Source organism: Festucalex cinctus, chromosome 18, assembly GCF_051991245.1.
Source record: "Festucalex cinctus isolate MCC-2025b chromosome 18, RoL_Fcin_1.0, whole genome shotgun sequence".
NCBI lineage: Eukaryota > Metazoa > Chordata > Actinopteri > Syngnathiformes > Syngnathidae > Festucalex > Festucalex cinctus.
Genome location: NC_135428.1, coordinates 1,382,673 through 1,397,492, shown reverse-complemented (window position 1 = coordinate 1,397,492; position 14,820 = coordinate 1,382,673). Strand labels below are relative to the sequence as shown.

The window sequence follows — 14,820 nt, the reverse complement described above, 5'->3', positions numbered from 1 at the left end:
GGGTGGCGCTGTTGAGCCAAACGTCAAAGCCAAACGCCCGGTATCCAGCGCAGAGCAAGCAGTAGTCGCGGAGAGCAGCATGATGGGCGCGCTGCCGCCATGTCACCTAGCGAGAAAAAAATTGCGCTTCTTTCTGCATTAGGCATAACTAGTCTCGTCCTTTATTTCATCCCCTCTCTTGTGTACGTTGTTGTTACTCTCGCGCTTTGCGGCGGCGCGTCCCTCCTGCGTCGCGGAACGCCGCTTCCCGCCAGATCGGGCCTCAATCCTCGGGCTGGAATTAACGCTCCGACCGGCTACCTACGTCGCTTTTGGGACTGGTGGCTGAGCGACGTGTCGGTGGTGTCGCGGAGGAAGAGCAAAGTCGACGTCGGCAGACGCCAGCCAGGCGGCTCGTCGCTGGGGGCTTTCAGACAAAGACCTGCCGACGCTGCCATCTATCGCGGGGTGCACAAAGCAAACGACACGTTTCTTTTTAGCCCCCGGGACTTTCTTATGGGGAGCTACATTGGCAGACCGGAAAGTCCGACCGGCGACTTTGGGAGGCCGAGAGTGGTCCACAACCCCCGGGAGCAACTGCGGGAAAAGTTATCCAGACCCAACCATGCCGTCCGCACCCCGAACCGGAGGTTGTCATTTACCGGGTAAGTTCTAGTTTGTTTCAATGAACTACTGCCCTCGCTGGACACTACATTAGGTACACCTAGCAATACGAGAAGTGCCACTAGGACGCTGAATTTAGGACAAAATAAGCACCGGGAGCTGTGTTTATATTCAAAAGCACCCTTAAAATAATCATAATATAGTATTCATAAAGAGGTAACTATCCGTAAAGATGTTATAAATCCCAAATTATTGCTGCATTTTGTGCGGATATTATTTTTGTATTTTATTTTATGTCAGGCGCCTTGCAGGGCAGCTAAGTACCTTTTGATACGTTACATTTCTGTTAAATCAACGGCAATTTATTTTAAAGAAAACTTATTTATTTCTGCTAAAAGGCAGAACAATACGACGGCGTATTAGGGCCATGTAGAAATATATATATATATATATATATATATATATATATATATATATATATATATATGTGTATATATATATATATATATACATATATATATATATATATATATATATATATATATATATGTGTATATATATATATATATGTGTATATATATATGTATGTGTATGTATATGTATATATATGTATGCGCGTTTCCTTTCTGCCGGCACCACACTTGACACAAACAGCCGCGCAACGAGAAAAAAAAGTGACAAATTTGCTAGTTTATAATACCTACGTGGCCCTAATATGCTGTCGTAGGGCAGTCACCCCGTTACATAGAATTTAAATTACAAATGAAACTTTTACAAATAAAGAATTTTCAGTTGAGTGGACAATTGTTTTCCTTTGTTTCAGGGAGCCGTCGGGCACAATGGCACACTTCACCATCACCCCACAGCGGCACTACCCACTTCAGCAGCCGGGCACTTCCTCGGTGGGGGTCCTGCCCCCCGTCAGGTGGGACGCCTTCAGGAAGAAGAACATCCTCACGCCTCGCAATTCACCGGCTGGTCAGAGTCCCGTCACTATCAAGATCGCTCGTCCCGACCACAATAGCCCAAGGTTTGATTCAACGTTATTTTACTCTTACGGTGAATGGAGAGCAACTATGCAAAAATGTCATATTCCTGATTCCTGACTTTGGATGTGCGTTCCCTTCCTGTCTTTTTAGTATGGTGCACCTGAGTTGCGCCGCGGTGCCCAAGGCCCCCGAGGACCCCTGCTCCCGAGAGAGCGTCCTCAGGGCGTTGAAGGAGAGCCGCAAGCGAGAGGTCGACGATGCGGACGCAAGCTTCACTGCTGAGCAAAGCAGCAAGAGAAGGTCAACAATCTTGACGCTAAGAGATTCGGACCAAAATAATCCTAAATTATTCTTTTTTTTTCTTTTTTTTTTGGATCACTGAGTGCTTTGAATCTGTTCCCCAGGCGTAACGACAGCGAGGGAAGCTCTCGCTCGGCTTTGGAGCCCCTCTTGCCCAACGGCGCGCCGTCATTGCTGGACCCTAAGTGAGTCTGAAACATCTTACGTTCACTTTTTTGTTTGTTGATTGCTTGTTACTATCGCACCCTTTATTAATCCAGACCAGGAAATCTAAAACGGGGCATGATCTCAGGAGCGGAGGAGTCGAACTTGTTCAAGAGGTCCCGCACCTCCTCCATCAGCTCGAGCAGTGGAGCCCGCGCCGCCAGAGGGACGCCAGGTTACACGAGAAACGCCATCCATAGCTCCTACAGCTCGACAGTGGACCTCAAGCGGGTAGTTACGGAAATTCCAAACATGTTTCTGTGTTGTGGTTAGGACTGCAGCTGGAGAATATTTTTTTCCAGAATTGATTGTTTTAAATCTGGACTGAAGCCTTTATTATTATTCATTGATACAGTAATTTCATAATAGGTCATGAATTTTAATTAAAGTTAAAAACAAATGTGATATTTTTAAGATGTTTGTGACAGCTCAATGCATTTATTTCCCATATTAACTAATTGAAGCCCAGCCATTTTCATTGAAGAAACCCCCTTTTGACAGATTTTGCAAGGCCCACAGAACATTGTGTTCAATTGCTATAAAAACATGGAACCTACAAAAAGAAAGATTAGACTTCTTTTGTCAGGGAAGAAAAAAAAAGTACATTTGTATCTGTTTCTATTTTGCTTCCATTAGCATTAGAATATAGCTAGGTTTCATCAATATTCACATTCCTAGTAAAAATGCTGACAAGCAGAGCTTGTTGCAACATGGCCCTGGCTGATCTCTTATACTCTGCTGACACCTGCTGGCTGTGTTTTTAATAACCACTATTGCTTTAAGCCACCTCTTCATGTCAGAAGCTGCATCAAAGCCTTCTGTATGATCTTGCATAAACATAACAAAAAAACGTGTAAACATGTTGGGAGTGAATGACAAAGTATGAAAAACGTTTTTTTACACGTTTTTGGGCTTGAATGACTTAAGAGCTATCTAATCTTTAACGTGAAGTAACGTGAAATTATGCAAAAAAAATTTAAATTGTAAAGTACAGCTTGACCCCAGTTTCCACAAATATATGTATTATTAAATTTAATACAGCAAAATTTTGACGCGTTTGTGGCGTTGCGACCGAAATTCCCCCAGTACATGCGTTCCAAAAAATTTAAAAAAAGATGAGTGGCGTTAAAGGAACTTTTAAATTAACTTCAAATTACCGTACTGATTTGGATGCCCCTAATTATTATTAATTTATGTATTTATTAACAATTATTTCTTTGCCTCTGTAAAGCACTGTGGATTTATACATTTTAAATTTACAAACTGCCTTCAAGTGATACGTGACTCATTTAGCATCATATTTTGACATATTTGGTCTACTTTTTCTTATATAATTAGAAACTTTAAAAACACATTTTGCCATGTAGCAACCAATCATGGCTCAGTTTGCCAACATCAAATGACTAAATGCAGAAAACAGGTGAGCTGTGATTACTTGAGCTCTAAGCACCTGACAAAATAGTGACTTGTTGCTGCAAAAAAAATGGCTAAATGAGTCACCAATCCCTTTTTAAAGTGGCTGCAAAGTGCCAAACTGTTAACCATACGTTTGTATTTGAAAGTTTAAGAAGCCATCGCCGCCAAGCTCACTGTCCAGCCCGGGTTCGTCTCGCTCGCAGACACCGGACGCAGCCGCCAAGAGGCACAGGTGAGTTCACACCTTTTTTTCTTTTTTTTTTTTCAGCCTCCCTGTTTGTGTGAACGTTATCGTAGATGGTAAATGGCGCATTTCTTTTGACCAGAGTGGATGACGGTCTCTCTCCCAGCTCGGCGTCCTCGGTGCCATCGGAAAGGGCCGCGCCGGACAAAGCGCCTGATACGTGTATGTGTTGACCGTCTCTTCTGGGGGTCGTCCATGTTAAAAGCTGATTGTGTCCGTCTTGTAAGTCATTGTTTTATTTGCTAGCAGCCAAACAGACTCCGGTGGCCAAGGTGCCGGTCACAACCGCGACAAATTCCAACAGTAGCGGCGGAACGCGGAAACGGAAGATCCAGCTGGTGTGCTTCAGACGGAATGAGCAAATCTCTCTGGTAAGTCGGAGTTCATGTCTTAAGATCTGGAAAGATTTTCAATGTGCATGTCGATGCGTGCATCCTGATGTTTTTTTTTTTTTTTTTTTTTTCCCCCCCTTTCTCTCCTCTCACCCATGCATCTCTGTGCTTATGTAGCCCCTGCCACTTGAGTTGGGCTACACCGTCACTGTGCAGGATCTGGATGAAGAGAAGGCGGCAGGCATCAGAAAGATCCAGAAGATGCTGGAGACACCCGGTGAGTTGACTTGTTGGACATCTAGATCAGGTTTTGATACTTTGAAACATTTAAATTAACCTCCACGTTATGCTGCTGATTTGATTCATTTAATGATGGACACACGGAAGGTTATTATTGAGACCATATTTGATAGTCTATGCTTTTTTTGTTTGTTTAGAAATGCAGCAGGCCTTTTTGAATGTTTGTCACCTATCTGCTTCAATGTGTTTTATTCCAATTACGCCACTTCACTCATTTGCTCCCAAAAAGCGTATAAATACGTGCTATTTTAAATGTTTTTAGTGTACCAAAGTCTTGTTTTTTTATGCTACAGTGTTCCCTCGTTTTCCACTGGGGTTAAGTTCCAAAAAATACCCGCAATAAATGAAATCCGCGAAGTAGTTAGCTTTATGTTTTACAATTCTTATAAATGTTTTAAGGCTCTAAAATCCCCTACCACACAATTTAGACACTTTTCTCATTGAGGCATTTACATGTTCTCACATTTCTCTCTTGTTCAAACATTGATAATGTTCAAAACTTCATAAATTTTATAAAATGGGTATATAACTGCAAAAAAATATGCAAAATTGCACTTAAAAAAAAAATCCGCGATACAGCGAGACCGCGAAAAGTGAACCGCGTTATAGCGAGGGAAGACTGTATAGCATAACGGGTGAGAAAATGCTAGTAATGACAAAAACGGCCAGCATGTGGCAGCAGCGTATATCAACCAGGGCCATGTTGAAAACAAGCCGTTTCCCCACAATTCTAATAGATTTATGAATAATATGAAACGGAGATATATTCTAATGCTAATTGCTGCAAAACGGAAACATAAATATACTTTTTTTTTTTTTTTTCTGATGAAAGAAGAGACTAATCTTTCTTTTGGTAGATTCCATGTTTTTATGGTAAAAGAACACAATAATCTGTAGGTCTTGCAAAACCAGTCAAAATCCAGCAAAACAGCCGGGAGCGAAGTGAAAATGGCTGAGAGCGAATGAATTATGAACAAAAGGAAAAGAAAAAGAAATCGTAATTTTGCCACTTGAACAATCATCGCAATGACCCTTTTGAACCTCATCTTGATGCCTGAGCCTGTTCCATTGTCCTCATGTAGTTCCCGAACCCGACAAGTCCACCCCGCCATCGACCTCCACTCCGCCCGCCTCGTCGACCACCTTAGCCCCGACGAGCACCAGTGCGGCCTCCAGCAGCCTCACCCTCAGTAGCCTCCTGGCTGCCCCGCTGCCGAAAACCTCCAGCACCGCCGCCCCGGATGTCAATCTGGATCTCAAGCCACCCCCTGCGGTTTCGAACCCACTCCTGGAGGCTCTGAAGATGAAGAGTCCTGTGAGCTCCGCCTCCGCCGCCATCACCACCACAGGTAGGACCGCCCCCATCTTCTCTTTCGGTGTGTTCGCTGCCTCTTATTTTGTCGTTTTCTGCTCATAAACGTCCGCAGTGTCTGCATTGACCTCGCTGGCGCCGCCGAGCGTCTCGAGCCTGACGCCGCCCGACAAAACGGGCGCCCTGAAGCCGCTTCCCGCTTTCACCGGCATGGACCAGCCCTCCGCCTTCTCTCAAGTCTTGGCTCAGGCTTCCAAGCCCGCCGGCGGCGCCGCGTCGCTCCCCGCGGCCGGTCTGTTCGCGACCCCCGGCCGGATCGCCGTCCCCGGCGCGCCTTCGGCTTCGAACCCCGCCCCTGTTACCACGGCAACGCTCAGCCACTCCAATCCTCTGCTGGCCTCGGGGTTCGCGCCCATCTTTGCTCTCGCCGCCGCCGCCCCCGCGACATCAACCGCAACCTCGCCGGACGTCAAACCCCCTGTCCAAAACTTCAAACCCATATTTGGAAGTAGCTCCGCCCCGCCACCTTCCGCAACCTCCGCCGCAACATCTGCAACGGTTTTGAGTGGCGCAGGGGCCGGCTTTCCGCCGCCGCCGCCGTACACAGCTTCCACCGCGACGGTTTCTGTCACTTCTTCGATATTTGGCGGCATTGCCTCGCCGCTCTTCCCTGGATTGACCTCCGCAGCCACCACCGGCTCCACCACCAGCACCGCCGCCGCCGCAGCCCAGCCGCCCGTCAAGTCCATCTTCGGAACCTGGTCGGCGCCACCCTCAACCAGCGCGACGACCACCTCGGCGCCAGCTCCCGCTGCGGGATTTCAGTTTGGAGCCATAGCGACCACAACCGCTAGCTCCGCCCCCGCCGCAACCTCCGCTAACGCCTTCACGTTTGGAGCCTCGCAGCCGACCTCTCAAATTGCCGGCCAGAAGGTGTTTGCCTTTGGTCAGACGGCAGTTGGTCAGAACACGACGACGGCTTCGTTTGGAGGATTTGCAATGGCTGCCAACACCGCCGCCGCAGCCACAGCCACCACCGCCAACGCCTCCGCCACCACCGCCCAGTCCACGTTCACCTTCGGAAAGCCGTCATTTCAAGCCCCGCAATCCACCTTCACCTCCTCCACGGCCGCCGCGCCCAAACCGTTCACCTTCGGAGGCAGCGTAGCGTCAACAGCACCCGCGTCCAACCCCGCGCCGACGATGCCTTTCAACTTCGGCGGAGCGAGCGCCGCCGCCACGGCGCCGTCCAGCTTTGTGACGCCAACCAAACCGGCGTTCGGGGCCGGCTCGACCGCCTTCAATTTCGCCGGCACCGCCGCGCCCCCGGCGGCGCCGGGCTTCGGTCCGGCCGCCCAGACTCAGAGCACGCCGTCCTTCATGTTCGGCGGCGGCGCCGCTTCTCAGCAGACCCCCTCGGGCCCGGCGCCGCCGGCGTCTAGCGGCTTTAACTTCGGCGCCGCCATTACGCAAACGCAGTTCGGAGCGCCCGTCGCCAATAATCCTGCACCGCAGATGGGAAGCTTCAACTTTGGGGCTGCCAGTAAGTGATTAGTGTCCAACTTGCAATTTGGTTCGATTGATTTGAGTTTTGAAATGATACGAGAACCGCAGCGGCAGATGCGTTCACCCGTTTTGCTGAACAGGACAATAGGAGTGTGATGATATATTGATATCGCGAAAAATTGCAATTCTTTGTCTACTGATAATTATATTATTATAATATATGATCATTATTATAATTATTATTACACAAGTATTATATTTGTATATTTGTAGTTTCCGGCCACTCCATTGTTCATGACTTATTGAGCATTTCCTTGGCAAGCCACTAGGGGGAGTGCCTCATAGGAGTGGCGGGGAAATGGACGCAAGTCTTCAGGCGAAGAATAAGACTCATCTTATTTTGACCTGGGGAAGACATTTTTATCTGTCCATCAACTGCCTCACTTTCGCATACGTCTTCAATTTTAACATTTTAAAACATTTTATGTTTCGACTCTTTGAAGCACACAATTTCTGAGGAATATTAAGATTGATTTAATACTTAAGTAATTTGATTTGTTTACCTTTGCAATGTTATACAACAAAATTGCCACCGTTTATAAAATGAAACAATTGACTATGTAACTGACATCTTGCATGACAAGTGTTTAAGAAAGACACAAATTTGTTGACAGAGTGGTCTCTTTTAAGAAGACATTTGTATTTGTTTATATAAAAAAAAATACACTGAAGTACTCAACAGTGAAGAAGACACTGGTTTTAATATTTTGTATATTATTGTTTAATGTTCAGTTGAATTGATTTGCCTTTTTTTTTTTTTTTTTTTTTTTTAGGCGTAACTTTAAATATGTCACATCAAATCAAGAATATTTCTTTTCTCATTCCTGGTTTGTGTATTTCTTCCACAGTCACATCCACACCTTTCGGTCAGAGCGCCGCCGCAGCCGCTGGTCCAATGAGTCCCGCAACGCCGATACAAGGTTTCAACGCTGTTCAGTTCGGTAGGTCATGAATGCAGGAAATTCAAACCAGTGCTACCGTTGTTGTTGTTTTTTAAGACACTGTCTCCTACAAATAAGGATTAAAAAAAAAAAATGTTTTACTCATTCACTCCCAGCCATTTTCACTGAAGCAACCCCCTTTTGATCGCAGATGTTTTACATGGAACATACCAAAAGAAAGATGAGTCTCTTCTTTCCTTAGGAAAAAAAACAATTATGTTTATCTGTTTCCGTATATCGTGTAGCCCTAATCCAGTTGCCTTGTTTCTTTCTCTGTGGACACCTCCCTTAATACATGTTTTGCGTTTTCTTTTTTTCCCCAATCAGGTTCCCCAGCGACTCCTTCCTTCTCCATCGGGGCCGGCTCAAAGCCGAGCGGTGCGCGGCAGAGGCTGCAAGCGCGGAGGCAGCACAACAGGAAGAAGTAACCTCGCAACCGGTGGAACTTTTTATTTTTATTTTTTATTTTTTTATTTTTAAAATAAAGCTACGACTTCCCAATCGTGCTAAAAAAAACAAAACAAAACAAGAAAGCGTCTCGGTTTTTGCCCCGCTTGGCGGAAAATGTCGAAAGCCGCCTGGATGACTGACTCGGCTTTCTGCGCTCAAGAGATGGAATCCGACGTGGACTTGAAGGACTCATTGAGTAGTGTTCGTGTTATGAAATCGCACGCGCTGTTGTTTCGGAGCGCGGTTTTCAAGGAGAATGCAAGGAGACAAAATTTATTTTTTTACGCAGACTGATTTGTACGTTCGCTGAAATTCTTCTTGCAAAGTTGGGACAGATGACAACACAAAAGGATGCTGTGTAAATGTCGACCAGTTTTTATTTTTTAATTTTTTTTTTTTTAACTGCGACTGCCATGTCTTCACATGGAGGGCAATTGAGTAGATGGGTTTGATTGCTTCCCCGTCGTTAGTGCTTGTGTTCTTAACTGCAAACATTCCCAAAAGCCCTCCAATGAATTTTTTTTTTTTTTTTTTTTTTTAAAGACACTGACAAACAGTCCTATTAGTGATTTATTTACAGCCCATGGGCCCGTTATGTTTTTTTGCTGGTAAACCATAAACAATTGAATAATTTTAAATGAAGTACTACTCGGAGGACTTAATTAAAACTAAGATAAAAACCAAAAAGCTGATTGCAACAAAAACCTTTCATTTTTATTTTATTTGCATGTTGTTGTTTTTTTTAACTTTGTGCCAGACTACCTCTATTGAATCCCAGGCACTGACTAATCCACATCTGTTTGACCTCAACTACTGTTTCAGCCATCAAACTGAATGTTTAGTTTACAGGACAAACAGCCACCATCATCTGTCAATCAGATATATTGATGAGAATGTTTTGTTTTGTTTTGTTTTTTTGTCTTGGTCATGTGTCACATGCAGCTCCCGGCGATCAAAGTTAATTTAATGAAAGTGGATGGATGGATGGATGGATGGATGTTCCAACCCATTCTGGTGTCAATATTAAAAAAAATAAACGTTTTATTAGCGTAACAGAATGAGATTTTAAGACTGGATCTTGAGTTTTTCTGTGAATATTACATGAATCGGGAATATGAACAAAGTTAGGTATCAGTGTCTGGCTCCAATTTCAATTCTCATTGTAGACTTATCACTTATTTGTGAATTTGGGCTTTTAGTGTATTTTAATGTCTGTCAAAATGGTCGTACTTGGCGAGCTATTTTATTTTTTTGTAAAAAGTTTAAGAACCACTGGTTTAAAAATATATGCAATTTTCGGCCAAAAGCCTGCAATTTTTCGCGATACTGTACAATAGTTACAATATTTTTGCCGTGCAGTTCCGCACCGGGCCTGCAGTTGGCGACAAGGCTCCCTCGACGATCAGCAGCTGCCAGCTATACGTCAAGAAGATGAAAAAATATCCCATCGTTGTTAGCGGCGCCAATGAAATTACGTGGCAGAGAGGAAGGAGGGAAGGAAAAAGCACCGCAAGGCAAGCGAGATGGAGATTGTCGCTTTGGTCGCGTTGACTTTGTTACTGGGCGCGCTGGTGGTTTTGGTCGCTTTCGCTGTGGGGAAACGGAAAGAAGAGCTGCGAGTGCAGGCCGAGCAGACGAGCAATTGTGCCGGTAAGAGTGGACGGGAGGCTGCCTAGCTTTGATGCTAACGTGCAAGCCTGTCACCTGCTCTGGACACGCCGAATTAATAGGAATTTTTCTTGCTCTTTATCACTTTTTTATTTTATTTTATTTTTTTAAAACAACGTCCACAACTTCAATACGGAGCTGGTTGCTAAAACGGGCTCTCCAAGGGACAGGCTGAACTCTGACCTGTCATGTAACGCTTTGAATTGGACACCAATTATGGTGCATACTGATATCTTCCTGACTACCAGGAAAAAAAAATATTGTCCAATCACGTTTGTTTTGATATTCCCCAATCTTTGTGAAGTAACTGGAATACTGCAAAAGAATAAAAAAAAGAGGACTTTTTTTTTTTTTTTTTTTTTACTTAAATGCTAGGCCCAAATACATTTAAAATAATTCAAACAATACTTTAATGTGTTCTAAAGAGTCCTATAGAAAACATGCTAACATTTAAAGCCTAAATTTGTTCAATAAAAAGTGTTATGCAGTACACCTTTCCTCTTTCATCAAAAGTGCTTGGGGAGCCATTTTCTTTATGATGCAATCAAACGTATCAAAGCACCACCACTACACATTTGGTATCATTAGAAAGCTCTGAATGTCCTCTAGAGCACAAAATGAGTTAATTCAATCATTTGCACTGGGTGGGAGATATTCAGGTTTAAAAAAAAAAGGTCCAATACAGAGGACAAATTTGAATTGCTGGTAGGAGGATATGATGATGATCTACACTCAGATTACTCACAATTTGTGTGCATTGTGAACTCTTAATCTGGGCCCGTTTAGTTAACGCACAGACGCCGGTGTTTAAATTACATTACCAAATCACCAGTTTAAATGAACTTGGATATTGTCACCATTTTTCAGAAATGTTGCGCTTTCTGTGTTTCCAGCCGAAGGCGTTGCGGCGAAGGGACCCGCGACAAAGAAGCACAAGCAGGAGAAGCAACAGCGGAGCCGTAAAGACAAACTTTCGCAACACAACTTCACTCATCCTCTGTTGGCCTCCTCGCTGAAGGTAAAAGTTGTCAAACGCAACATAATACTGTAGCTAAAAAAAATAAAATCTGTCCCCTCCATTTGTTGAAATATGTCAGGGCCACAACGGGTACGTGACGTGCTTGGATTTCAGCAGCAACGGGAAGTACTTGGCGTCGTGCGCCGACGACCGCACCGTGCGAATATGGAGTACCAAAGACTTCCTCAGCCGAGAGCACAAGTGTCTGCGGGCCAACGTGGAGCTGGACCACGCCACGCTGGTCCGCTTCAGCCCGGACTCGAGGCAAGTTGGATCGTTAATCGTGATAGAATAAAACCAATTAAGACCGTTAACGGGGGGACATCAAGGCCGCGCAAAGCTTTAAGGAAAATACGTTGCATAAATGCGTCAAAATTATTATTATTTTTTCCATTTCAATCATTTGTAAAAGAATAAAAAAAAAAAAAACGATGTAAAACAATACTGCGATTCGCTGGCAACCAGTTGAGGGTGTACCCCACCTACTGCCCGAAGCCAGCTGGGATAGGCTCCAGCACCCCCGCGACCCTTGTGAGGAGCAAGCGGTGAAGAAAATGGATGGAATATATTTTTTTTTCTTCTCGTTTTTGGTTTCTCTATTTTTCTTTTTTTCTTTTTCTCGTTTTGACCAATTCTTTTTTTCTTTTTTTGTGGGTTTTTGTTTTTTTTTCTCTTTTTTCTCTTTTTTTTTCTTTTTTTCTAGTTTTTGTTTTTCTCATTTGTTTTTTATTCTTTTTTTTTATGTTTCTCTTTTTTTTTTTTTCTGTTTTCCTCATGATCATCGTTGATCATTTCAGCAATTTAAAGGAAGCCCATGTTTTGTCAAAATAGAACCCAGGGGCAGAAAAGAAAAGGCCCTACAATTGAACCCTGTGGAACCCCGTCGGGCAGTGGTGCAGCGCAGGACTTCCAATTACATTTCAATTCATTTAAAATGTCGACAAAGCATTCCCTAAAGCCTCTTATAGTCAGAGATCTTGCCAAATCGGTTGCATTCGCTGTAACAGGGTGCTAAAATGTATAAAAAAAAATCTTGTCAAGAATCACCCCCCCAATCTCTCACTTCCTTTTCCGTGACTGCGTGTGGTCGATTCCCCCCGCAGGGCGTTTATCACCTGGCTGGCTAACGGCGACACGATCCGCGTCTTCAAAATGAGCAAAAAGGAAGACGGCAGTATGAGCTTCAAGGTGGCCTCCGACGACTTCCCGCTCAAACACAAGGCCGCCATCCTCAACATCGGCATTGCGGAGACGGGTACGAGGCGCAAAAGAAAAAAAAAAAAAAATGAAATCATGATTTAAAATAAAAAGCATCACCAATGCGAAATGTGACGGTTGCTTCCTGCAGGCAAATTCATCATGAGCGCCTCCACCGACACCACCATCCACATTTGGGACCTGAAAGGCAACATCCTGGCTTCCATCAACACCAACCAGATGAATAATTCTTACGTCGCCGTCTCGCCGTGCGGCAGGTCGCTTATCCCGTCCGGCCCCGCCCATCTCGCACAAGCAAAAGAGGTGTGGCGTATTATATGAGCGTTTTCTCTCTCAGGTTTGTGGCGTCCTGCGGCTTCACCCCTGACGTGAAGGTGTGGGAGGTGTGCTTCGCCAAGACGGGCGAGTTCAAGGAGGTGACGCGAGCCTTCGAGCTGAAAGGCCACTCTGCCGGAGTGCACGCCTTTGCCTTCTCCAACGACTCTCACAAGTAAACCTTTGTTTTGTTCTCTTTGCACATCAAATTCCAGTTCATTAGAGCCCATTAATCAAATTTCCTATAAAACCCCAACATAGCTAGAGTCTCTTCAGTTTCTCACCCTCCTGACTAGGGCACAACCATTTTTTTTTTTAAATTGAAAATTAAAAATTAAAAAAAAAAAATTCCCCAGGCTGATGCTAAAGGATTAATCGATTGATTTTAATTAAAAAAAAAAAAAAAGAATAAATTAACTTGTTAGGTGCTTATAACAATAAAGATCTGAATTATAGGAAGAACATTTGGCTGTTGAACAATACTTTGTTCGATTAATCGCTCAGGCCCTAGTCCCAGTTTACGTTACACTAGGGATGGGTACCGTTCACATTTGAACCGGTTACTGTTCCAATACTCGGTACCTGGGAATCGATGCAGGTACTCAACGGTACCAATTTTTGGTACTTTTGTACTCTCCATGTCTCACTCTCGCTCTCTCTCGTTTGTTTTTTGTTTTGTTTTGTTTTCTCATTTTTGTTCCTCTTTTCTCTTTTTTTTTTCAATTGTTTTTTCTGTTTTTGTTTTTTTTGTTTTTTTTCTCCTTTTTTCTCTTTTTTAATGTTTTTTTTTCTCCTTTTTTGTGGGTTTTCTTGTTTTTTTCTTTTTTTGCTCTTTTTTTAGATCTTTTTTTCTTTTTGTTTCTCGTTTTTTGTTTATTTTCTCTTATTTATTTACTTTTGTTAATTTGTAAAATTTTATTTGGGATGTAGTAAATGTTCATCATTTATTTAATAGTAAAATCTTGTTCAGAATAAATTTTAACAAATGTATATATTTTAACAATTACCTTTCAATATATAAAACTTGACAAATAAAAAAAAAAAAAATTCATTCAAATAAGCAAGAGAGGAACAACAAAAATAACGATTTAACATTTTACAATTACTGAAGTATAATTAATTAATATTACAAAAAAACAAAGTTGTGAATTAAATGAACAACAGTAAATGTATAAATTAATAATAATTGATGTTAACTTGATTTTTTGTGCAGTTGTTTTTCAAGAACGTTAAAGCCTGACGCGCGATGAGCTCGAAGTTTAAACCCACGTGGGACTCAAACATATATTTAAAAAAAAAAAAAAAGACCTATGCTTTTTTTCCACAGAATGGTGACCGTGTCCAAAGACGGCACGTGGAAGTTGTGGAACACCGACGTGGAGTACAAAAAGCAGCAAGACCCTTACCTGCTGAAGACGGTCCCCTGCGCGTCCTCCGACGGCAGCCTGGCGGCGCTGTCGCCCGACGGCCGGGTGGTGGCCATCAGCGACGGCTGCAACCTGACCATGTACGACGCCTCCGGCGGCGAGCTGGAAGAGCAGATGCTCGGCGTGCACGCCCTCGGCATCACGGACCTCCGCTTCGACGTCACCGGACGCTTTTTGGCGTGCAGCGGCGACAGGGCCGTCCGGGTGTTTCACAACACGCCCGGCTACCGGGCGGCCATCAGGGACATGCAGGATATGCTGAAGAAGGCGCAGAACGAGGCCATGAAACAGAGGCTGCGGCAGCAGATCAGCGATGCTCAGAAAGCTCTGGCCGCTGCTGTCCAATGAGCTCGTCTGAACTGAGTGGGATTGCCTTTACATACAGTTTTAATAATAAAAAAAAAACTTTTTATGACAAGTTAAAACAGTCTGTATTTGTGCTTTCAATTCTTTGAAACTTTTTGTACTAAGAGTTACTGAATTTGATCTTTCCCCTTTTCTGGTTGGTGAACAATTA

General features: G+C 43.8%; 2 protein-coding genes across 5 annotated transcripts; both read left to right on the top strand.

Moving 5' to 3' along the window:
• Positions 1 to 18: 18 nt before the first annotated feature.
• pom121 (POM121 transmembrane nucleoporin) lies at positions 19 to 9,720 on the top strand. Of its 4 annotated transcripts, none has more exons than XM_077504061.1 (13): positions 19 to 644; positions 1,427 to 1,633; positions 1,743 to 1,892; positions 1,997 to 2,077; positions 2,153 to 2,327; positions 3,659 to 3,744; positions 3,863 to 3,918; positions 4,006 to 4,127; positions 4,266 to 4,365; positions 5,471 to 5,737; positions 5,816 to 7,243; positions 8,115 to 8,207; positions 8,535 to 9,720. In XM_077504061.1, exons 1-13 carry the CDS (start codon positions 100 to 102, stop codon positions 8,633 to 8,635), a joined length of 3,411 nt encoding a protein of 1,136 aa, XP_077360187.1. In that variant the 5' UTR covers positions 19 to 99; the 3' UTR covers positions 8,636 to 9,720. The 4 variants fall into 4 exon arrangements, with proteins under 4 accessions (XP_077360187.1, XP_077360186.1, XP_077360185.1 ...); XM_077504060.1 differs by having other exon boundaries at positions 4,003 to 4,127; XM_077504059.1 differs by having other exon boundaries at positions 3,839 to 3,918.
• Positions 9,721 to 10,097: 377 nt separating this feature from the next.
• On the top strand, positions 10,098 to 14,733 carry tbl2 (transducin beta like 2). Its single transcript, XM_077505776.1, has 7 exons — positions 10,098 to 10,307; positions 11,219 to 11,343; positions 11,423 to 11,607; positions 12,447 to 12,598; positions 12,692 to 12,818; positions 12,899 to 13,051; positions 14,204 to 14,733. Exons 1-7 carry the CDS (start codon positions 10,181 to 10,183, stop codon positions 14,649 to 14,651), a joined length of 1,317 nt encoding a protein of 438 aa, XP_077361902.1. The 5' UTR covers positions 10,098 to 10,180; the 3' UTR covers positions 14,652 to 14,733.
• Positions 14,734 to 14,820: the final 87 nt, after the last annotated feature.